General features: G+C 63.6%; 1 protein-coding gene across 1 annotated transcript in view; it reads right to left on the bottom strand.

Moving 5' to 3' along the window:
- The window catches only part of LOC146809380 (uncharacterized), a 92,776-nt gene that overhangs the window by 67,089 nt on the left and 1,710 nt on the right, over positions 1-23,977 (bottom strand). The window contains 8 exon segments of the mRNA XM_085614860.1: positions 3,701-4,117; positions 5,792-6,529; positions 8,573-9,472; positions 13,210-14,879; positions 16,314-16,590; positions 19,697-20,273; positions 20,771-21,189; positions 22,737-23,624. Of these exon segments, the coding sequence (XP_085470986.1) occupies positions 3,701-4,117; positions 5,792-6,529; positions 8,573-9,472; positions 13,210-14,879; positions 16,314-16,590; positions 19,697-20,273; positions 20,771-21,189; positions 22,737-23,624 (5,886 nt within the window).

Below are 23,977 nucleotides of genomic sequence, written 5' to 3'. Positions count from 1 at the left end.
TGTGATGGTGGTAGTGGTAGTGGTGGACGTGGTGGATGTGATGGTGGTAGTGGTGGTGGACGTGGAGGACGTAGTGGTGGTGGTGGACGTGGTGGAGGAGGACGTGGTGGAGGAGGACGTGGTGGTGGAGGACGTGGTGGTGGAGGACGTGGTGGTGGAGGACGTGGTGGTGGAGGACGTGGTGGTGGAGGACGTGGTGGTGGAGGACGTGGTGGTGGAGGACGTGGTGGTGGAGGACGTGGTGGTGGAGGACGTGGTGGTGGTGGTGGACGTGGTGGTGCTGTTTGATGTGGTGCTGTTTGATGTGGTGCTGTTTGATGTGGTGGTGGTGGTGGACATGGTGGTGGTGGTGGACATGGTGGTGGTGGACATGGTGGTGGTGGTGGTGGACATGGTGGTGGAGGTGGTGGACATGGTGGTGGTGGTGGTGGACATGGTGGTGGTGGTGGTGGACATGGTGGTGGTGGTGGTGGACATGGTGGTGGTGGACATGGTGGTGGTGGACATGGTGGTGGTGGACATGGTGGTGGTGGACATGGTGGTGGTGGACATGGTGGTGGAGGTGGACGTGGTGGAGGTGGACGTGGTGGAGGTGGACGTGGTGGTAGTGGTGGACGTGGTGGTAGTGGTAGTGGATGTAGTGGTAGTGGATGTAGTGGTAGATGTGATGGTGGTAGTGGTGGACGTGGTGGATGTGATGGTGGTGGACGTGGAGGACGTGGTGGTGGACATGGAGGACGTGGTGGAGGACGTGGTGGTGGAGGACGTGGTGGTGGTGGAGGACGTGGTGGTGGTGGAGGACGTGGTGGTGGTGGTGGACGTGGTGGTGGTGGTGGTGGACGTGGTGGTGGTGGTGGACGTGGTGGTGGACGTGGTGGTGGTGGTGGACGTGGTGGTGGTGGACGTGGTGGTGGTGGACGTGGTGGTGGTGGACGTGGTGGAGGTGGACGTGGTGGTAGTGGTGGACGTGGTGGTAGTGGTGGACGTGGTGGTAGTGGTGGACGTGGTGGTAGTGGTGGACGTGGTGGTAGTGGTGGACGTGGTGGTAGTGGTGGACGTGGTGGTAGTGGTAGTGGATGTAGTGGTAGATGTGATGGTGGTAGTGGTAGTGGTGGACTTGGTGGTAGTGGTAGTAGATGTAGTGGTAGATGTGATGGTGGTAGTGGTAGTGGTGGACGTGGTGGATGTGATGGTGGACGTGGAGGACGTAGTGGTGGTGGTGGACGTGGAGGACGTGGTGGAGGACGTGGTGGTGGAGGACGTGGTGGTGGAGGACGTGGTGGTGGTGGAGGACGTGGTGGTGGTGGAGGACGTGGTGGTGGTGGTGGACGTGGTGGTGGTGGACGTGGTGGTGGTGGACGTGGTGGTGGTGGACGTGGTGGAGGTGGATGTGGTGGAGGTGGACGTGGTGGAGGTGGATGTGGTGGTAGTGGTGGACGTGGTGGTAGTGGTGGACGTGGTGGTAGTGGTAGTGGATGTAGTGGTAGATGTGATGGTGGTAGTGGTAGTGGTGGACTTGGTGGTAGTGGTAGTGGATGTAGTGATAGATGTGATGGTGGTAGTGGTAGTGGTGGACGTGGTGGATGTGATGGTGGACGTGGAGGACGTAGTGGTGGTGGAGGACGTGGTGGAGGACATGGTCGTGGTGGTGGTGGTGGACGTGGTGGTGGTGGACGTGGTGGTGGTGGACGTGGTGGTGGTGGTGGACGACGTGGTGGTGGTGGTGGACGACGTGGTGGTGGTGGTGGTGGACGACGTGGTGGTGGTGGTGGTGGACGACGTGGTGGTGGTAGACATGGTGGTGGTGGACGTGGTGGTGGTGGACGTGGTGGTGGTGGTGGACGTGGTGGTGGTGGTGGACGTGGTGGTGGTGTTGGACGTGGTGGTGGTGTTGGACGTGGTGGTGGTGTTGGACGTGGTGGTGGTGTTGGACGTGGTGGTGGTGTCGGACGTGGTGGTGGTGTCGGACGTGGTGGTGGTGTCGGACGTGGTGGTGGTGTCGGACGTGGTGGTGGTGTCGGACGTGGTGGTGGTGTCGGACGTGGTGGTGGTGTCGGACGTGGTGGTGGACGTGGTGGTGGTGTCGGACGTGGTGGTGGTGTTGGATGTGGTGTTGGACGTGGAGGTGGTGTTGGACGTGGTAGTGGTGGTGGTGGTGGTGTTGGACGTGGTGGTGGTGGTGTTGGACGTGGTGGTGGTGTTGGACGTGGTGGTGGTGTTGGACGTGGTGGTGGTGTTGGACGTGGTGGTGGTGGTATTGGACGTGGTGGTGGTGGTGTTGGACATGGTGGAGGTGGACGTGGTAGAGGTGGACGTGGTGGAGGTGGACGTGGTGGTAGTGGTGGACGTGGTGGTAGTGGTGGACGTGGTGGTAGTGGTGGACGTGGTGGTGGAGGTGGTGGTGGTGGACGTGGTGGTGGAGGTGGTGGTGGACGTGGTGGAGGTGGTGGCGGATGTGGTGGTGGACGTGGTGGTGGTGGACATGGTGGTGGTGGTGGATGTGGTGGAGGTGGTGGTGGACGTGGTGGAGGTGGTGGTGGATGTGGTGGTGGACATGGTGGATGTGGTGGTGGACATGGTGGACATGGTGGTGGTGGTGGACGTGGTGGTGGTGGTGGACGTGGTGGTGGTGGTGGACGTGGTGGTGGTGGTGGACGTGGTGGTGGTGGTGGACGTGGTGGTGGTGGTGGACGTGGTGGTGGTGGACATGGTGGTGGTGGTGGTGGACGTGGTGGTGGTGGTGGACATGGTGGTGGTGGACATGGTGGTGGTGGTGGTGGACGTGGTGGAGGTGGACGTGGTGGAGGTGGACGTGGTGGTGGTGGACGTGGTGGTGGTGGTGGACGTGGTGGTGGTGGTGGACGTGGTGGTGGTGGTGGACGTGGTGGTGGTGGTGGTAGACGTGGTGGTGGTGGTGGTGGTGGACGTGGTGGTGGTGGTGGACATGGTGGTGGTGGTGGTGGTGGACATGGTGGTGGTGGACGTGGTGGTGGTGGTGGTGGTGGACGTGGTGGTGGTGGTGGTGGACGTGGTGGTGGTGGTGGTGGACGTGGTGGTGGTGGTGGACGTGGTGGTGGTGGACGTGGTGGTGGTGGTGGACGTGGTGGTGGTGGTGGACGTGGTGGTGGTGGTGGACGTGGTGGTGGTGGTGGACGTGGTGGTGGTGGTGGACGTGGTGGTGGTGGTGGACGTGGTGGTGGAGGTGGACGTGGTGGAGGTGGACGTGGTGGAGGTGGACGTGGTGGTGGTGGACGTGGTGGTGGTGGTGGACGTGGTGGTGGTGGTGGACGTGGTGGTGGTGGTGGTGGACGTGGTGGTGGTGGTGGACGTGGTGGTGGTGGTGGACGTGGTGGTGGTGGTGGACGTGGTGGTGGTGGTGGACGTGGTGGTGGACGTGGTGGTGGTGGTGGACGTGGTGGTGGTGGTGGACGTGGTGGTGGTGGTGGTGGTGGTGGACGTGGTGGTGGTGGTGGACGTGGTGGTGGACGTGGTGGTGGTGGTGGACGTGGTGGAGGTGGACGTGGTGGAGGTGGACGTGGTGGAGGTGGACGTGGTGGAGGTGGACGTTGTGGAGGTGGACGTTGTGGAGGTGGACGTTGTGGAGGTGGACGTTGTGGAGGTGGACGTTGTGGAGGTGGACGTTGTGGAGGTGGACGTTGTGGAGGTGGACGTTGTGGAGGTGGACGTTGTGGAGGTGGACGTTGTGGAGGTGGACGTTGTGGAGGTGGACGTTGTGGAGGTGGACGTTGTGGAGGTGGACGTTGTGGAGGTGGACGTTGTGGAGGTGGTGGACGTTGTGGAGGTGGTGGACGTGGTGGAGGTGGTGGACGTGGTGGAGGTGGTGGACGTGGTGGAGGTGGACGTTGTGGAGGTGGACGTGGTGGAGGTGGTGGACGTGGTGGAGGTGGTGGACGTGGTGGACGTGGTGGACGTGGTGGAGGTGGTGGAGGTGGTGGAGGTGGTGGACATGGTGGACGTGGTGGAGGTGGTGGACGTGGTGGAGGTGGTGGAGGTGGTGGAGGTGGTGGTGGTGGTGGTGGTGGAGGTGGTGGTGGTGGTGGTGGACGTGGTGGTGGTGGTGGTGGACGTGGTGGTGGTGGTGGTGGACGTGGTGGTGGTGGTGGTGGACGTGGTGGTGGTGGTGGACGTGGTGGTGGTGGACGTGGTGGAGGTGGACATGGTGGAGGTGGACGTGGTGGAGGTGGACGTGGTGGAGGTGGACGTGGTGGAGGTGGACGTGGTGGAGGTGGACGTGGTGGAGGTGGACGTGGTGGAGGTGGACGTGGACGTGGTGGAGGTGGACGTAAAAGTGGTGGACGTGGTGGTGGTGGTGTTGGACGTGGTGGTGGTGGTGGTGTTGGACGTGGTGGTGGTGGTGGACGTGGTAGACGACGTGGTGGAGGTGGACGTGGTGGAGGTGGACGTGGTGGAGGTGGACGTGGTGGACGTGGTGGACGTGGTGGAGGTGGTGGACGTGGTGGTGGTAGAGGTGGACGTGGTGGTGGACGTGGTGGTGGACGTGGTGGTGGCCGTGGTGGCCGTGGTGGTGGTGGTGGTGGAGGACATGGTGGTGGTGGTGGTGGAGGACATGGTGGTGGAGGACATGGTAGTGGTGGTGGTGGAGGACATGGTGGTGGAGGATGTGGTGGAGGACATGGTGGTGGTGGTGGACATGGTGGTGGAGGATGTGGTGGAGGACATGGTGGAGGTGGATGACGTGGTGGAGGTGGATGACGTGGTGGAGGTGGATGACGTGGTGGAGGTGGATGACGTGGTGGAGGTGGATGACGTGGTGGAGGTGGACTTGGTGGTGGAGGTGGACTTGGTGGTGGAGGTGGACTTGGTGGTGGAGGTGGACTTGGTGGTGGAGGTGGACTTGGTGGTGGAAGAGGATATGGTGGTGGAGGTGGACTTGGTGGTGGAAGAGGATATGGTGGTGGAGGTGGTGGTAGACATGGTGGAGATGGTGGAGGTGGTGGAGGACGTGGTGGTGGGTGTTGTGGTAGCGATGGAGGACGTGGTGGTGGTGGATGTGGTAGTGGTGGATGTGGTGGTGGTGGACGTTGTGGTGGTGGTGGATATTGTGGTGGTGGTGGACATTGTGGTGGTGGAGGTGGACATTGTGGTGGTGGTGGTGGAGTTGGATGTTGTGGTGGTGGACATTGTGGTGGACGATGTGGTGGATTTGGTGGTGGTGGATATGGTGGTGGTGGACATTGTGGTGGACGATGTGGTGGATTTGGTGGTGGTGGATATGGTGGTGGTGGATATGGTGGTGGTGGACGTGGTGGAGGTGGTGGTGGACATGATGGATGTGGTGGTGGACGTGGTGGTGGTGGACGTGGTGGTGGTGGACGTGGTGGTGGTGGATATGGTGGTGGTGGTGGATGTGGTGGTGGTGGTGGATGTGGTGGTGGATGTGGTGGTGGTGGACATGGTGGTGGTGGAGGTGGTGGACATGGTGGTGGTGGTGGACATGGTGGTGGTGGAGGTGGTGGACATGGTGGAGGACGTGGTGGAGGTGGAGGATGAGTAGGAGGACGTGGTGGAGGTGGAGGACGTGGTGGAGGTGGAGGACGTGGTGGAGGTGGAGGACGTGGTGGAGGTGGAGGACGTGGTGGAGGTGGAGGACGTGGTGGAGGTGGAGGACGTGGTGGAGGTGGAGGACGTGGTGGTGGTGGTGGTGGATGTGGTGGAGGTGGTGGTGGACGTGGTGGAGGTGGTGGTGGATGTGGTGGTGGACATGGTGGATGTGGTGGTGGACATGGTGGACGTGGTGGTGGTGGCGGATGTGGTGGTGGTGGTGGTGGACGTGGTGGTGGTGGTGGTGGTGGACGTGGTGGTGGTGGTGGTGGTGGTGGTGGTGGACGTGGTGGTGGTGGTGGACGTGGTGGTGGTGGTGGACGTGGACGTGGTGGAGGTGGTGGACGTGGTGGTGGTGGTGGACGTGGTGGTGGTGGTGGTGGTGGTGGTGGTGGTGGTGGACGTGGTGGTGGTGGTGGACGTGGTGGTGGTGGTGGACGTGGTGGTGGTGGTGGACGTGGTGGTGGTGGTGGACGTGGTGGTGGTGGTGGTGGACGTGGTGGTGGTGGTGGTGGACGTGGTGGTGGTGGACGTGGTGGTGGTGGACGTGGTGGACGTGGTGGTGGTGGTGGACGTGGTGGTGGTGGTGGACGTCGTGGTGGTGGTGGTGGACGTCGTGGTGGTGGTGGTGGACGTCGTGGTGGTGGTGGTGGACGTCGTGGTGGTGGTGGTGGACGTCGTGGTGGTGGTGGTGGACATCGTGGTGGTGGTGGTCGTGGACGTGGTGGTGGTGGTAGACGTGGTGGTGGTGGTGGTGGTGGACGTGGTGGTGGTGGTGGTGGACGTGGTGGAGGTGGTGGAGGTGGTGGACGTGGTGGAGGTGGACGTGGTGGAGGTGGACGTGGTGGAGGTGGACGTGGTGGAGGTGGACGTGGTGGAGGTGGACGTGGTGGAGGTGGACGTGGTGGAGGTGGACGTGGTGGAGGTGGACGTGGTGGAGGTGGACGTGGTGGAGGTAGACGTGGTGGACGTAAAAGTGGTGGACGTGGTGGACGTAAAAGTGGTGGACGTAAAAGTGGTGGACGTGGTGGACGTAAAAGTGGTGGACGTGGTGGTGGTGGTGTTGGACGTGGTGGTGGTGGTGTTGGACGTGGTGGTGGTGGTGTTGGACGTGGTGGTGGTGGTGGTGGTGTTGGACGTGGTGGTGGTGGTGTTGGACGTGGTGGTGGTGGTGGTGTTGGACGTGGTGGTGGTGGTGTTGGACGTGGTGGTGTTGGACGACGTGGTGGACGTGGTGGTGGTGGACGACGTGGTGGACGTGGTGGTGGTGGACGACGTGGTGGACGTGGTGGTGGTGGACGACGTGGTGGATGTGGACGTGGTGGATGTGGACGTGGTGGATGTGGACGTGGTGGAGGTGGACGTGGTAGAGGTGGACGTGGTGGACGTGGTGGAGGTGGTGGTGGAGGTGGTGGTGGAGGTGGTGGTGGAGGTGGTGGTGGAGGTGGAGGTGGTGGAGGTGGTGGAGGTGGTGGAGGTGGTGGAGGTGGTGGACGTGGTGGTGGATGTGGACGTGGTGGATGTGGACGTGGTGGATGTGGACGTGGTGGAGGTGGACGTGGTGGACGTGGTGGACGTGGTGGACGTGGTGGACGTGGTGGAGGAGGTGGACATGGTGGACATGGTGGACGTGGTGGACGTGGTGGAGGAGGTGGACGTGGTGGACGTGGTGGACGTGGTGGACGTGGTGGACGTGGTGGACGTGGTGGAGGTGGTGGACGTGGACGTGGTAGTGGTGGTGGTGGACGACGTGGTGGTGGTGGTGGACGACGTGGTGGTGGTGGTGGACGACGTGGTGGTGGTGGTGGACGACGTGGTGGTGGTGGTGGACGACGTGGTGGTGGTGGTGGACGACGTGGTGGTGGTGGTGGACGACGTGGTGGTGGTGGTGGACGACGTGGTGGTGGTGGACGTGGTGGTGGTGGAAGTGGTGGTGGTGGTGGACGTGGTGGTGGTGGTGGACGTGGTGGTGGTGTCGGACGTGGTGGTGGTGTCGGACGTGGTGGTGGTGTCGGACGTGGTGGTGGTGTCGGACGTGGTGGTGGTGTCGGACGTGGTGGTGGTGTCGGACGTGGTGGTGGTGTCGGACGTGGTGGTGGTGTCGGACATGGTGGTGGTGTCGGACGTGGTGGTGGTGTTGGAGGTGGTGTTGGACGTGGAGGTGGTGTTGGACGTGGTAGTGGTGGTGTTGGACGTGGTGGTGGTGGTGTTGGACGTGGTGGTGGTGTTGGACGTGGTGGTGGTGTTGGACGTGGTGGTGGTGTTGGACGTGGTGGTGGTGGTGGTGTTGGACATGGTGGAGGTGGACGTGGTGGAGGTGGACGTGGTGGTAGTGGTGGACGTGGTGGTAGTGGTGGACGTGGTGGTAGTGGTGGACGTGGTGGTAGTGGTGGACGTGGTGGTAGAGGTGGACGTGGTGGTAGTGGTGGACGTGGTGGTGGTGGTGGTAGTGGTGGTGGTGGTGGTGGTGGTAGTGGTAGTGGTGGACGTGGTGGATGTGATGGTGGTGGACGTGGTGGTGGTGTTTGATGTGATGGTGGTGGTGGACGTGGTGGTGGTGGTGGACATGGTGGTGGACATGGTGGTGGTGTTGGACGTGGTGGTGGTGGTGGACGTGGTGATGGTGGTGGACGTGGTGGTGGTGGTGGTCGTGGTGGTGGACGTCGTGGTGGTGGAGGTGGTGGTGGACATGGAGGTGGTGGTGGACATGGTGGTGGAGGTGGTGGTGGTGGACATGGTGGTGGAGGTGGTGGTGGACGTGGTGGAGGTGGTGGCGGATGTGGTGGTGGACGTGGTGGTGGTGATGGTGGTGGACGTGGTGGTGGTGGACGTGGTGGTGGTGGACGTGGTGGTGGTGGTGGTGGACGTGGTGGTGGTGGACATGGTGGTGGTGGTGGATGTGGTGGTGGTGGTGGTGGATGTGGTGGTGGTGGACGTGGTGGTGGTGGATGTGGTGGTGGACATGGTGGACGTGGTGGTGGTGGCGGATGTGGTGGTGGTGGTGGTGGACGTGGTGGTGGTGGACGTGGTGGTGGTGGTGGTGGTGGTGGACGTGGTGGTGGTGGTGGACGTGGTGGTGGTGGTGGTGGACGTGGATGTGGTGGAGGTGGTGGACGTGGTGGTGGTGGTGGACGTGGTGGTGGTGGTGGTGGTGGTGGACGTGGTGGTGGTGGTGGTGGACGTGGTGGTGGTGGTGGACGTGGTGGTGGTGGTGGACGTGGTGGTGGTGGTGGACGTGGTGGTGGTGGTGGACGTGGTGGTGGTGGTGGACGTGGTGGTGGTGGTGGACGTGGTGGTGGTGGTGGACGTGGTGGTGGTGGTGGTGGACGTGGTGGTGGTGGACGTGGTGGTGGTGGACGTGGTGGACGTGGTGGTGGTGGTGGTGGTGGACGTCGTGGTGGTGGTGGTGGTGGACGTCGTGGTGGTGGTGGTGGTGGACGTCGTGGTGGTGGACGTCGTGGTGGTGGTGGTGGACGTCGTGGTGGTGGTGGTGGACGTCGTGGTGGTGGTGGTGGACGTCGTGGTGGTGGTGGTCGTGGACGTGGACGTGGTGGTGGTGGTGGTGGACGTGGTGGTGGTGGTGGTGGACGTGGTGGAGGTGGTGGACGTGGTGGAGGTGGTGGACGTGGTGGAGGTGGACGTGGTGGAGGTGGACGTGGTGGAGGTGGACGTGGTGGAGGTGGACGTGGTGGAGGTGGACGTGGTGGAGGAGGTGGACGACGTGGTGGAGGAGGTGGACGACGTGGTGGTGGAGGTGGACGACGTGGTGGTGGAGGTGGACGACGTGGTGGTGGAGGTGGACGACGTGGTGGTGGAGGTGGACGACGTGGTGGTGGAGGTGGACGACGTGGTGGTGGAGGTGGACGACGTGGAGGTGGACGACGTGGTGGTGGAGGTGGACGACGTGGTGGTGGAGGTGGACGACGTGGTGGTGGAGGTGGACGACGTGGTGGTGGTGGAGGTGGACGACGTGGTGGTGGTGGTGGTGGGCGACGTGGTGGTGGTGGTGGTGGGCGACGTGGTGGTGGTGGGCGACGTGGTGGTGGTGGTGGTGGGCGACGTGGTGTTGGTGGACGACGTGGTGGTGGTGGTGGTGGGCGACGTGGTGGTGGTGGACGACGTGGTGGTAGTGGTGGACGACGTGGTGGTGGTGGTGGTGGAGGACATGGTGGTGGTGGTGGTGGTGGAGGACATGGTGGTGGTGGTGGAGGACATGGTGGTGGAGGATGTGGTGGAGGACGTGGTGGTGGAGGATGTGGTGGAGGACGTGGTGGTGGTGGTGGAGGACATGGTGGTGGAGGATGTGGTGGAGGACATGGTGGAGGTGGATGACGTGGTGGAGGTGGATGACGTGGTGGAGGTGGATGACGTGGTGGAGGTGGACTTGGTGGTGGAGGTGGACTTGGTGGTGGAGGTGGACTTGGTGGTGGAGGTGGACTTGGTGGTGGAGGTGGACTTGGTGGTGGAGGTGGACTTGGTGGTGGTGGTGGAGGTGGACTTGGTGGTGGAAGAGGATATGGTGGTGGAGGTGGTGGTAGACATGGTGGAGATGGTGGAGGTGGTGGAGGACATGGTGGTGGGTGTCGTGGTAGCGATGGAGGACGTGGTGGTGGTGGACGTTGTGGTGGTGGTGGATGTGGTGGTGGTGGACGTTGTGGTGGTGGTGGATGTGGTGGTGGTGGACATGGTGGTGGTGGAGGTGGTGGACATGGTGGAGGACGTGGTGGAGGTGGTGGAGGATGTGGTGGAGGTGGAGGATGAGTAGGAGGACGTGGTGGAGGTGGAGGACGTGGTGGAGGTGGAGGACGTGGTGGAGGTGGAGGACGTGGTGGAGGTGGAGGACGAGGTGGAGGACGTGGTGGAGGTGGAGGACGTGGTGGAGGACGTGGTGGAGGTGGTGGTGGTGGAGGACATGGTGGTGGTGGTGGTGGTGGAGGACATGGTGGTGGTGGTGGTGGTGGAGGACATGGTGGTGGAGGATGTGGTGGAGGACATGGTGGTGGTGGTGGAGGACATGGTGGTGGAGGATGTGGTGGAGGACATGGTGGTGGTGGTGGAGGACATGGTGGTGGAGGATGTGGTGGAGGATGTGGTGGAGGACATGGTGGAGGTGGATGACGTGGTGGAGGTGGATGACGTGGTGGAGGTGGATGACGTGGTGGAGGTGGATGACGTGGTGGAGGTGGACTTGGTGGTGGTGGTGGAGGTGGACTTGGTGGAGATGGTGGAGGTGGTGGAGGACATGGTGGTGGGTGTCGTGGTAGCGATGGAGGACGTGGTGGTGGTGGATGTGGTGGTGGTGGACGTTGTGGTGGTGGTGGATGTGGTGGTGGTGGACGTTGTGGTGGTGGTGGATATTGTGGTGGTGGTGGACATTGTGGTGGTGGAGGTGGACATTGTGGTGGTGGTGGAGTTGGATGTTGTGGTGGTGGACATTGTGGTGGACGATGTGGTGGATTTGGTGGTGGTGGATATGGTGGTGGTGGACATTGTGGTGGACGATGTGGTGGATTTGGTGGTGGGGTATATGGTGGTGGTGGACGTGGTGGAGGTGGTGGTGGACATGATGGATGTGGTGGTGGACGTGGTGGTGGTGGACGTGGTGGTGGTGGACGTGGTGGTGGTGGATGTGGTGGTGGTGGTGGATGTGGTGGTGGATGTGGTGGTGGTGGACATGGTAGTGGTGGAGGTGGTGGACGTGGTGGTGGTGGACATGGTGGTGGTGGTGGATGTGGTGGACATGGTGGAGGTGGTGGAGGACGTGGTGGAGGTGGAGGATGAGTAGGAGGACGTGGTGGAGGTGCAGGACGTGGTGGAGGTGCAGGACGTGGTGGAGGTGCAGGACGTGGTGGAGGTGGAGGACGTGGTGGAGGTGGAGGACGTGGTGGAGGTGGAGAACATGGTGGAGGTGAAGGACGTGGTGAGGACGTGGTGGAGGAGGAGGAGGTGGACGTGGTGGTGGACATGGTGGACGTGGTGGACGTGGTCGTTGTGGACGTGGATGTGGTGGACGTGGATGTGGTGGAGGTGGATGACGTGGTGGAGGTGGATGACGTGGTGGAGGTGGATGACGGGGAGGTGGATGACGGGGAGGTGGATGACGGGGAGGTGGGTGACGTGGAGGTGGGTGACGTGGTGGTGGGTGACGTGGTGGTGGTGGTGGTAGACGTGGACGTGGACATGGTGGTGGTGGTGGTAGACGTGATGGTGGTGGATGTTATGGTGGTGGTGGTGGTGGAGGATGTGGTGGTGGTGGTGGAGGATGTGGTGGTGGTGGTGGACTTGGTAGACGTGGTGGTGGTGGTGGACGTGGAGGACATGGTGTTGGTGGTGGTGGACGTGGTGGTTGTGGTGGACATGGTGGATGTGGATGTGGTGGTGGTGGTGGTGGACGTGGTGGTGGTGGTGGTGGTGGTGGACATGGACATGGACGTTGTGGTGGTGGTGGACGTTGTGGTGGTGGTGGACGTTGTGGTGGTGGTGGACGTTGTGGTGGTGGTGGACGTTGTGGTGGTGGTGGACGTTGTGGTGGTGGTGGACGTCGTGGTGGTGGTGGATGTCGTGGTGGTGGTGGTGGACGTTGTTGTGGTGGTGGACGTCGTGGTGATGGTGGTGGACGTCGTCGTGGTGGTGGTGGTGGTGGACGTCGTGGTGGTGGTGGTGGTGGACGTCGTGGTGGTGGTGGTGGTGGACGTCGTGGTGGTGGTGGTGGTGGTGGACGTCGTGGTGGTGGTGGTGGTGGACGTCGTGGTGGTGGTGGACGTCGTGGTGGTGGTGGTGGTGGTGGACATGGTGGTGGTGGACATGGTGGTGGAGGTGGTGGTGGACGTGGTGGTGGCGGATGTGGTGGTGGACGTGGTGGTGGTGGTGGTGGTGGTGGTGGTGGACGTGGTGGTGGTGGTGGTGGTGGACGTGGTGGTGGTGGTGGTGGACGTGGTGGTGGTGGAGGTGGTGGAGGTGGTGGTGGACATGGTGGAGGTGGTGGTGGACATGGTGGAGGTGGTGGTGGACATGGTGGACATGGTGGATGTGGTGGTGGACGTGGTGGTGGTGGACGTGGTGGTAGACGTGGTGGTGGTGATGGACGTCGTGGTGGTGGTGGTGGACGTCGTGGTGGTGGTGGCGGACGTCGTGGTGGTGGTGGCGGACGTGGTGGTGGTGGTGGCGGACGTCGTGGTGGTGGTGGCGGACGTCGTGGTGGTGGTGGCGGACGTCGTGGTGGTGGTGGCGGACGTCGTGGTGGTGGTGGCGGACGTCGTGGTGGTGGTGGCGGACGTCGTGGTGGTGGTGGCGGACGTCGTGGTGGTGGTGGCGGACGTCGTGGTGGTGGTGGCGGACGTCGTGGTGGTGGTGGCGGACGTCGTGGTGGTGGTGGCGGACGTGGTGGTGGTGGTGGTGGCGGACGTGGTGGCGGACGTCGTGGCGGACGTCGTGGTGGTGGTGGCGGACGTCGTGGTGGTGGTGGCGGACGTCGTGGTGGTGGTGGCGGACGTCGTGGTGGTGGTGGCGGACGTCGTGGTGGTGGTGGCGGACGTGGTGGTGGTGGTGGCGGACGTCGTGGTGGTGGTGGTGGCGGACGTCGTGGTGGTGGTGGTGGCGGACGTCGTGGTGGTGGTGGTGGTGGATGTCGTGGTGGTGGTGGTGGCGGACGTCGTGGTGGTGGTGGTGGTGGATGTGGATGTGGTGGTGGTGGTGGTGGATGTCGTGGTGGTGGTGGTGGACGTCGTGGTGGTGGTGGTGGACGTCGTGGTGGTAGTGGTGGACGTCGTGGTGGTGGTGGACGTCGTGGTGGTGGACGTCGTGGTGGTGGTGGTGGTGGACGTCGTGGTGGTGGTGGACGTCGTGGTGGTGGTGGTGGACGTCGTGGTGGTGGTGGTGGTGGACGTCGTGGTGGTGGTGGTGGTGGACGTCGTGGTGGTAGTGGTGGACGTCGTGGTGGTGGTGGACGTCGTGGTGGTGGTGGACGTCGTGGTGGTGGTGGACGTCGTGGTGGTGGTGGTGGATGTCGTGGTGGTGGTGGACGTCGTCGTGGTGGTGGTGGACGTCGTGGTGGTGGTGGACGTCGTGGTGGTGGTGGACGTCGTGGTGGTGGTGGACGTCGTGGTGGTGGTGGACGTCGTGGTGGTGGTGGACGTCGTGGTGGTGGTGGACGTCGTGGTGGTGGTGGACGTCGTGGTGGTGGTGGACGTCGTGGTGGTGGTGGTGGACGTCGTGGTGGTGGTGGACGTCGTGGTGGTGGTGGACGTCGTGGTGGTGGTGGACGTCGTGGTGGTGGACGTCGTGGTGGTGGTGGTGGTGGACGTCGTGGTGGTGGTGGACGTCGTGGTGGTGGACGTCGTGGTGGTGGACGTCGTGGTGGTGGTGGTGGACGTCGTGGTGGTGGTGGTGGACGTCGTGGTGGTGGTGGTGGACGTCGTGGTGGTGGTGGTGGACGTCGTGGTGGTGGTGGACGTCGTGGTGGTGGTGGTGGACGTCGTGGTGGTGGTGGTGGACGTCGTGGTGGTGGTGGTGGACGTGGTGGTGGTAGACGTCGTGGTGGTGGTGGTAGACGTCGTGGTGGGTTAGGACATGGTGGTGCTGGACGTGGTGGAGGTGGAGGACGTGGTGGAGGTGGAGGACGTGGTGGAGGACGTGGTGGTGGTGGTGGTGGAGGACATGGTGGTGGACGTGGTGGTGGAGGTGGACCTGGTGGAGGTCGTGGTGGTGGTGGTGGTGGTGGTGGAGGTCGTGGTGGTGGTGGTGGTGGTGGTGGTGGTGGTGGAGGTCGTGGTGGTGGTCGTGGTGGTGGAGGTCGTGGTGGTGGTGGTGGAGGTCGTGGTGGTGGTGGTGGAGGTCGTGGTGGTGGTGGTGGAGGTCGTCGTGGTGGAGGTCGTCGTGGTGGTGGTGGTGGAGGTCGTGGTGGTGGTGGTGGAGGACGTGGTGGTGGTGGTGGAGGTCGTGGTGGTGGTGGTGGAGGTCGTGGTGGAGGTCGTGGTGGTGGTGGTGGAGGTCGTGGACGTGGTGGTGGTGGTGGACGTGGTGGTGGTGGTGGACGTGGTGGTGGTGGTGGACGTGGTGGTGGTGGACGTGGTGGTGGTGGTGGACGTGGTGGTGGTGGTGGACGTGGTGGTGGTGGTGGACGTGGTGGTGGTGGACGTGGTGGTGGTGGTGGACGTGGTGGTGGTGGTGGTGGTGGACGTGGTGGTAGTGGTGGACGTGGTGGTAATGGTAGTGGATGTAGTGGTAGATGTGATGGTGGTAGTGGTAGTGGTGGACGTGGTGGATGTGATGGTGGTAGTGGTGGTGGTGGTGGTGGACTTGGAGGACGTAGTGGTGGTGGAGGACGTGGTGGTGGAGGACGTGGTGGTGGAGGACGTGGTGGTGGAGGACGTGGTGGTGGAGGACGTGGTGGTGGAGGACGTGGTGGTGGAGGACGTGGTGGTGCTGTTTGATGTGGTGCTGTTTGATGTGGTGCTGTTTGATGTGGTGGTGGTGGTGGACATGGTGATGGTGGTGGTGGTGGTGGACATGGTGGTGGTGGTGGTGGACATGGTGGTGGTGGTGGTGGACATGGTGGTGGTGGTGGTGGACATGGTGGTGGTGGTGGTGGACATGGTGGTGGTGGTGGTGGACATGGTGGTGGTGGTGGTGGACATGGTGGTGGTGGACATGGTGGTGGAGGTGGACGTGGTGGAGGTGGACGTGGTGGAGGTGGACGTGGTGGTAGTGGTGGACGTGGTGGTAGTGGTGGACGTGGTGGTAGTGGTGGACGTGGTGGTAGTGGTAGTGGATGTAGTGGTAGATGTGATGGTGGTAGTGGTGGACGTGGTGGATGTGATGGTGGTGGACGTGGAGGACGTGGTGGAGGACGTGGTGGTGGTGGAGGACGTGGTGGTGGTGGAGGACGTGGTGGTGGTGGTGGACGTGGTGGTGGTGGTGGACGTGGTGGTGGTGGTGGACGTGGTGGTGGTGGTGGACGTGGTGGAGGTGGACGTGGTGGAGGTGGATGTGGTGGTAGTGGTGGACGTGGTGGTAGTGGTGGACGTGGTGGTAGTGGATGTAGTGGTAGATGTGATGGTGGTAGTGGTGGACTTGGTGGTAGTGGATGTAGTGGTAGATGTGATGGTGGTAGTGGTAGTGGTGGACGTGGTGGATGTGATGGTGGACGTGGAGGACGTAGTGGTGGTGGTGGACGTGGAGGACGTGGTGGAGGACGTGGTGGTGGAGGACGTGGTGGTGGAGGACGTGGTGGTGGAGGACGTGGTGGTGGTGGAGGACGTGGTGGTGGTGGTGGACGTGGTGGTGGTGGTGGTGGACGTGGTGGTGGTGGTGGTGGACGTGGTGGTGGTGGACGTGGTGGAGGTGGACGTGGTGGAGGTGGATGTGGTGGAGGTGGACGTGGTGGAGGTGGATGTGGTGGTAGTGGTGGACGTGGTGGTAGTGGTGGACGTGGTGGTAGTGGTAGTGGATGTAGTGGTAGATGTGATGGTGGTAGTGGTAGTGGTGGACTTGGTGGTAGTGGTAGTGGATGTAGTGGTAGATGTGATGGTGGTAGTGGTAGTGGTGGACGTGGTGGATGTGATGGTGGACGTGGAGGACGTAGTGGTGGTGGAGGACGTGGTGGAGGACATGGTCGTGGTGGTGGTGGTGGTGGACGTGGTGGTGGTGGACGTGGTGGTGGTGGACATGGTGGTGGTGGACATGGTGGTGGCTGACATGGTGGTGGTGGTGGTGGACATGGTGGTGGACACGGTGGTGGACATGGTGGTGGACGAGGTGGACGTGGTGGTGGTGGTGGACGTGGTGGTGGTGGTGGACGTGGTGGTGGTGGTGGACGTGGTGGTGGTGGTGGACGTGGTGGTGGTGGACGTGGTGGTGGTGGTGGACGTGGTGGTGGTGGTAGACGTGGTGGTGGTGGTAGACGTGGTGGTGGTGGTGGTGGACGTGGTGGTGGTGGTGGTGGACGTGGTGGTGGACGTGGTGGTGGTGGTGGACGTGGTGGTGGTGGTGGACGTGGTGGTGGACGTGGTGGTGGTGGTGGACGTGGTGGTGGTGGTGGACGTGGTGGTGGTGGTGGACGTGGTGGTGGTGGTGGACGTGGTGGTGGTGGTGGACGTGGTGGTGGTGGTGGACGTGGTGGAGGTGGTGGACGTTGTGGAGGTGGACGTTGTGGAGGTGGACGTTGTGGAGGTGGACGTTGTGGAGGTGGACGTTGTGGAGGTGGACGTTGTGGAGGTGGACGTTGTGGAGGTGGACGTTGTGGAGGTGGACGTTGTGGAGGTGGACGTTGTGGAGGTGGACGTTGTGGAGGTGGACGTGGTGGAGGTGGACGTGGTGGAGGTGGACGTGGTGGAGGTGGACGTGGTGGAGGTGGACGTGGTGGAGGTGGAGGTGGAGGTGGTGGAGGTGGAGGTGGTGGAGGTGGACGTGGTGGAGGTGGACGTGGTGGAGGTGGACGTGGTGGAGGTGGACGTGGTGGAGGTGGACGTGGTGGACGTAAAAGTGGTGGACGTGGTGGACGTAAAAGTGGTGGACGTGGTGGACGTAAAAGTGGTGGACGTGGTGGACGTAAAAGTGGTGGACGTGGTGGACGTAAAAGTGGTGGACGTGGTGGACGTAAAAGTGGTGGACGTGGTGGTGGTGGTGTTGGACGTGGTGGTGGTGGTGTTGGACGTGGTGGTGGTGGTGGTGGTGTTGGTGGTGTTGGACGTGGTGGTGGTGGTGTTGGACGTGGTGGTGGTGGTGTTGGACGTGGTGGTGGTGGTGGTGTTGGACGTGGTGGTGGTGGTGGTGTTGGACGTGGTGGTGGTGGTGTTGGACGTGGTGGTGGTGGTGTTGGACGTGGTGGTGGTGGTGTTGGACGTGGTGGTGGTGGTGTTGGACGTGGTGGTGTTGGACGACGTGGTGGACGTGGTGGTGGTGGACGACGTGGTGGACGTGGTGGTGGTGGACGACGTGGTGGACGTGGTGGTGGTGGACGACGTGGTGGACGTGGTGGAGGTGGACGTGGTGGAGGTGGACGTGGTGGAGGTGGACGTGGTGGAGGTGGACGTGGTGGACGTGGTGGACGTGGTGGTGGAGGTGGTGGAGGTGGTGGAGGTGGTGGTGGAGGTGGTGGAGGTGGTGGTGGAGGTGGTGGAGGTGGTGGACGTGGTGGTGGTGGGAGACGTGGTGGTGGTGGTGGTGGACGTGGTGGTGGTGGAGACGTGGTGGATGTGGACGTGGTGGAGGTGGACGTGGTGGATGTGGACGTGGTGGAGGTGGACGTGGTGGACGTGGTGGAGGTGGACGTGGTGGACGTGGTGGAGGTGGACGTGGTGGAGGTGGTGGAGGTGGACGTGGTGGACGTGGTGGAGGTGGGAGACGTGGTGGTGGTGGGAGACGTGGTGGTGGTGGTGGACGTGGTGGTGGTGGGAGACGTGGTGGTGGTGGTGGTGGACGTGGTGGTGGTGGAGACGTGGTGGATGTGGACGTGGTGGAGGTGGACGTGGTGGAGGTGGACGTGGTGGAGGTGGACATGGTGGAGGTGGACGTGGTGGAGGTGGATGTGGTGGACGTGGTGGAGGTGGACGTGGTGGAGGTGGACGTGGTCGTGGTGGAGGTGGAGGTGGTGGAGGTGGTGGACGTGGTGGAGGTGGTGGACGTGGTGGACGTGGTGGACGTGGTGGACGTGGTGGACGTGGTGGACGTGGTGGACGTGGTGGACGTGGTGGACGTGGTGGACGTGGTGGAGGTGGTAGTGGAGGTGGAGGTGGAGGTGGACGTGGTGGTGGTGGAGACGTGGTGGTGGTGTTGGACGTGGTGGTGTTGGACGTGGTGGTGGTGGTGGTGGTGGTGTTGGACGTGGTGGTGGTGGTGGTGGTGTTGGACGTGGTGGTGGTGGTGGTGGTGTTGGACGTGGTGGTAGTGGTGGTAGTGTTGGACTTGGTGGTGGTAGTGGTGGACGTGGTGGATGTGATGGTGGTGGACGTGGTGGACGACGTGGTGGTGGTGGATGACGTGGTGGTGGTGGATGACGTGGTGGTGGTGGATGACGTGGTGGTGGTGGTGGACGACGTGGTGGTGGTGGACGACGACGTGGTGGTGGTGGACGACGTGGTGGTGGTGGTGGACGACGTGGTGGTGGTGGTGGACGACGTGGTGGTGGTGGTGGACGGCGTGGTGGTGGTGGACGGCGTGGTGGTGGTGGTGGTGGTGGACGACGTGGTGGTGGTGGTGGACGACGTGGTGGTGGTGGTGGTGGACGACGTGGTTGGTGGTGGTGGTGGACGACGTGGTGGTGGTGGTGGACGACGTGGTGGTGGACGACGTGGTGGTGGTGGTGGACGACGTGGTGGTGGTAGACATGGTGGTGGTGGACGTGGTGGTGGTGGACGTGGTGGTGGTGGTGGACGTGGTGGTGGTGGTGGACGTGGTGGTGGTGTTGGACGTGGTGGTGGTGTTGGACGTGGTGGTGGTGTCGGACGTGGTGGTGGTGTCGGACGTGGTGGTGGTGTCGGACATGGTGGTGGTGTCGGACGTTGTGGTGGTGTTGGATGTGGTGTTGGACGTGGAGGTGGTGTTGGACGTGGTAGTGGTGGTGTTGGACGTGGTGGTGGTGGTGTTGGACGTGGTGGTGGTGTTGGACGTGGTGGTGGTGTTGGACGTGGTGGTGGTGTTGGACGTGGTGGTGGTGTTGGACGTGGTGGTGGTGTTGGACGTGGTGGTGGTGGTGTTGGACATGGTGGAGGTGGACGTGGTGGAGGTGGACGTGGTGGTAGTGGTGGACGTGGTGGTAGTGGTGGACGTGGTGGTAGTGGTGGACGTGGTGGTGGTAGTGGTGGACGTGGTGGATGTGATGGTGGTGGACGTGGTGGTGGTGTTTGATGTGATGGTGGTGGTGGACGTGGTGGTGGTGGTGGACATGGTGGTGGACATGGTGGTGGTGTTGGACATGGTGGTGGTGTTGGACGTGGTGGTGGTGGTGGTGATGGTGGTGGACGTGGTGGTGGTGGTGGTCGTGGTGGTGGACGTCGTGGTGGTGGAGGTGGTGGTGGACATGGTGGTGGAGGTGGTGGTGGACATGGTGGTGGAGGTGGTGGTGGTGGACATGGTGGTGGAGGTGGTGGTGGACGTGGTGGAGGTGGTGGCGGATGTGGTGGTGGACGTGGTGGTGGTGATGGTGGTGGACGTGGTGGTGGTGGACGTGGTGGTGGTGGTGGTGGACGTGGTGGTGGTGGACATGGTGGTGGTGGTGGATGTGGTGGTGGTGGTGGTGGATGTGGTGGAGGTGGTGGTGGACGTGGTGGAGGTGGTGGTGGATGTGGTGGTGGACATGGTGGATGTGGTGGTGGACATGGTGGACGTGGTGGTGGTGGCGGATGTGGTGGTGGTGGTGGCGGATGTGGTGGTGGTGGTGGTGGATGTGGTGGTGGTGGTGGTGGACGTGGTGGTGGTGGTGGTGGACGTGGTGGTGGTGGTGGACGTGGTGGTGGTGGTGGACGTGGTGGTGGTGGTGGTGGTGGTGGTGGAGGTGGTGGACGTGGTGGAGGTGGTGGACGTGGTGGTGGACGTGGTGGTGGTGGTGGTGGTGGTGGACGTGGTGGTGGTGGTGGACGTGGTGGTGGTGGTGGTGGACGTGGTGGTGGTGGTGGACGTGGTGGTGGTGGTGGACGTGGTGGTGGTGGTGGACGTGGTGGTGGTGGTGGTGGACGTGGTGGTGGTGGTGGACGTGGTGGTGGTGGTGGACGTGGTGGTGGTGGTGGACGTGGTGGTGGTGGTGGACGTGGTGGTGGTGGACGTGGTGGTGGTGGTGGACGTGGTGGTGGTGGTGGACGTCGTGGTGGTGGTGGTGGACGTCGTGGTGGTGGTGGACGTCGTGGTGGTGGTGGTCGTGGTGGTGGTCGTGGTGGAGGTGGTGGACGTGGTGGAGGTGGTGGACGTGGTGGAGGTGGTGGACGTGGTGGAGGTGGTGGACGTGGTGGAGGTGGTGGACGTGGTGGACGTGGTGGATGTGGACGTGGTGGAGGTGGACGTGGTGGAGGTGGACGTGGTGGAGGTGGTGGTGGAGGTGGTGGTGGAGGTGGTGGAGGTGGTGGTGGAGGTGGTGGACGTGGTGGACGTGGTGGTGGTGGGAGACGTGGTGGTGGTGGGAGACGTGGTGGTGGTGGTGGGAGACGTGGTGGTGGTGGTGGGAGACGTGGTGGTGGTGGTGGACGTGGTGGTGGTGGAGACGTGGTGGAGGTGGACGTGGTGGAGGTGGACGTGGTGGATGTGGACGTGGTGGAGGTGGACGTGGTGGACGTGGTGGAGGTGGACGTGGTGGACGTGGTGGAGGTGGACGTGGTGGACGTGGTGGTGGTGGGAGACGTGGTGGTGGTGGTGGTGGTGGACGTGGTGGATGTGGACGTGGTGGATGTGGACGTGGTGGATGTGGACGTGGTGGAGGTGGACGTGGTGGAGGTGGACGTGGTGGAGGTGGACGTGGTGGAGGTGGACGTGGTGGAGGTGGACGTGGTGGATGTGGACGTGGTGGAGGTGGACGTGGTGGACGTGGTGGAGGTGGAGGTGGTGGAGGTGGTGGACGTGGTGGACGTGGTGGACGTGGTGGACGTGGTGGAGGTGGTGGAGGTGGTGGAGGTGGTGGACGTGGTGGACGTGGTGGAGGTGGTGGAGGTGGTGGAGGTGGTGGACGTGGTGGACGTGGTGGACGTGGTGGACGTGGACGTGGTAGTGGAGGTGGAGGTGGAGGTGGACGTGATGGTGGTGGAGACGTGGTGGTGGTGTTGGACGTGGTGGTGGTGTTGGACGTGGTGGTGGTGGTGGTGGTGGTGTTGGACGTGGTGGTGGTGGTGGTGTTGGACGTGGTGGTAGTGGTGGTGGTGTTGGACTTGGTGGTGGTAGTGGTGGACGTGGTGGATGTGATGGTGGTGGACGTGGTGGACGACGTGGTGGTGGTGGTGGATGACGTGGTGGTGGTGGATGACGTGGTGGTGGTGGTGGACGACGACGTGGTGGTGGTGGACGACGACGTGGTGGTGGTGGACGACGTGGTGGTGGTGGTGGACGACGTGGTGGTGGTGGTGGACGGCGTGGTGGTGGTGGACGGCGTGGTGGTGGTGGTGGTGGACGACGTGGTGGTGGTGGTGGACGACGTGGTGGTGGTGGTGGACGACGTGGTGGTGGTGGTGGACGACGTGGTGGTGGTGGTGGACGACGTGGTGGTGGTGGTGGACGACGTGGTGGTGGTGGTGGACGACGTGGTGGTGGTGGACGTGGTGGTGGTGGACGTGGTGGTGGTGGACGTGGTGGTGGTGGACGTGGTGGTGGTGTTGGACGTGGTGGTGGTGTTGGACGTGGTGGTGGTGTCGGACGTGGTGGTGGTGTCGGACGTGGTGGTGGTGTCGGACGTGGTGGTGGTGTCGGACGTGGTGGTGGTGTCGGACATGGTGGTGGTGTCGGACGTGGTGGTGGTGTTGGATGTGGTGTTGGACGTGGAGGTGGTGTTGGACGTGGTAGTGGTGGTGTTGGACGTGGTGGTGGTGGTGTTGGACGTGGTGGTGGTGTTGGACGTGGTGGTGGTGTTGGACGTGGTGGTGGTGTTGGACGTGGTGGTGGTGTTGGACGTGGTGGTGGTGGTGTTGGACATGGTGGAGGTGGACGTGGTGGAGGTGGACGTGGTGGTAGTGGTGGACGTGGTGGTAGTGGTGGACGTGGTGGTAGTGGTGGACGTGGTGGTAGTGGTGGACGTGGTGGTGGTAGTGGTAGTGGTGGATGTGGTGGATGTGATGGTGGTGGACGTGGTGGTGGTGTTTGATGTGATGGTGGTGGTGGACGTGGTGGTGGTGGTGGACATGGTGGTGGACATGGTGGTGGTGTTGGACATGGTGGTGGTGTTGGATGTGGTGGTGGTGGTGGTGATGGTGGTGGACGTGGTGGTGGTGGTGGTCGTGGTGGTGGACGTCGTGGTGGTGGAGGTGGTGGTGGACATGGTGGTGGAGGTGGTGGTGGACATGGTGGTGGAGGTGGTGGTGGTGGACATGGTGGTGGAGGTGGTGGTGGACGTGGTGGAGGTGGTGGCGGATGTGGTGGTGGACGTGGTGGTGGTGATGGTGGTGGACGTGGTGGTGGTGGACGTGGTGGTGGTGGTGGTGGTGGTGGACGTGGTGGTGGTGGACATGGTGGTGGTGGTGGATGTGGTGGTGGTGGTGGTGGACGTGGTGGAGGTGGTGGTGGACGTGGTGGAGGTGGTGGTGGATGTGGTGGTGGACATGGTGGATGTGGTGGTGGACATGGTGGACGTGGTGGTGGTGGCGGATGTGGTGGTGGTGGTGGTGGTGGTGGATGTGGTGGTGGTGGTGGTGGTGGACGTGGTGGTGGTGGTGGTGGTGGACGTGGTGGTGGTGGTGGACGTGGTGGTGGTGGTGGACGTGGTGGTGGTGGTGGTGGTGGTGGTGGACGTGGTGGAGGTGGTGGACGTGGTGGTGGTGGTGGACGTGGTGGTGGTGGTGGACGTGGTGGTGGTGGACGTGGTGGTGGACGTGGTGGTGGTGGTGGACGTGGTGGTGGTGGTGGACGTGGTGGTGGTGGTGGACGTGGTGGTGGTGGTGGACGTGGTGGTGGTGGTGGACGTGGTGGTGGTGGTGGACGTGGTGGTGGTGGTGGACGTGGTGGTGGTGGTGGACGTGGTGGTGGTGGTGGACGTGGTGGTGGTGGACGTGGTGGTGGTGGACGTGGTGGACGTGGTGGTGGTGGTGGACGTCGTGGTGGTGGTGGTGGACGTCGTGGTGGTGGTGGTGGACGTCGTGGTGGTGGTGGTGGACGTCGTGGTGGTGGTGGTCGTGGTGGTGGTGGTGGTCGTGGTGGTGGTGGTGGACGTGGTGGTGGTGGTGGACGTGGTGGTGGTGGTGGTGGACGTGGTGGTGGTGGTGGTGGTGGTGGTGGACGTGGTGGAGGTGGTGGACGTGGTGGAGGTGGTGGACGTGGTGGAGGTGGTGGACGTGGTGGAGGTGGACGTGGTGGAGGTGGACGTGGTGGAGGTGGACGTGGTGGAGGTGGACGTGGTGGAGGTGGACGTGGTGGAGGTGGACGTGGTGGACGTGGTGGTGGTGGACGACGTGGTGGTGGAGGACATGGTGGTGGTGGTGGAGGACATGGTGGTGGTGGTGGTGGTGGAGGACATGGTGGTGGTGGTGGTGGTGGAGGACATGGTGGTGGTGGTGGTGGAGGACATGGTGGTGGTGGTGGTGGTGGTGGAGGACATGGTGGTGGTGGTGGTGGAGGACATGGTGGTGGAGGATGTGGTGGAGGACATGGTGGTGGAGGATGTGGTGGAGGACATGGTGGAGGTGGATGACGTGGTGGAGGTGGATGACGTGGTGGAGGTGGATGACGTGGTGGAGGTGGACTTGGTGGTGGTGGTGGAGGTGGACTTGGT

Source organism: Triturus cristatus, chromosome 7, assembly GCF_964204655.1.
Source record: "Triturus cristatus chromosome 7, aTriCri1.1, whole genome shotgun sequence".
Classification (NCBI taxonomy): domain Eukaryota; kingdom Metazoa; phylum Chordata; class Amphibia; order Caudata; family Salamandridae; genus Triturus; species Triturus cristatus.
This window is presented reverse-complemented; position numbering and strand designations above follow the sequence as displayed.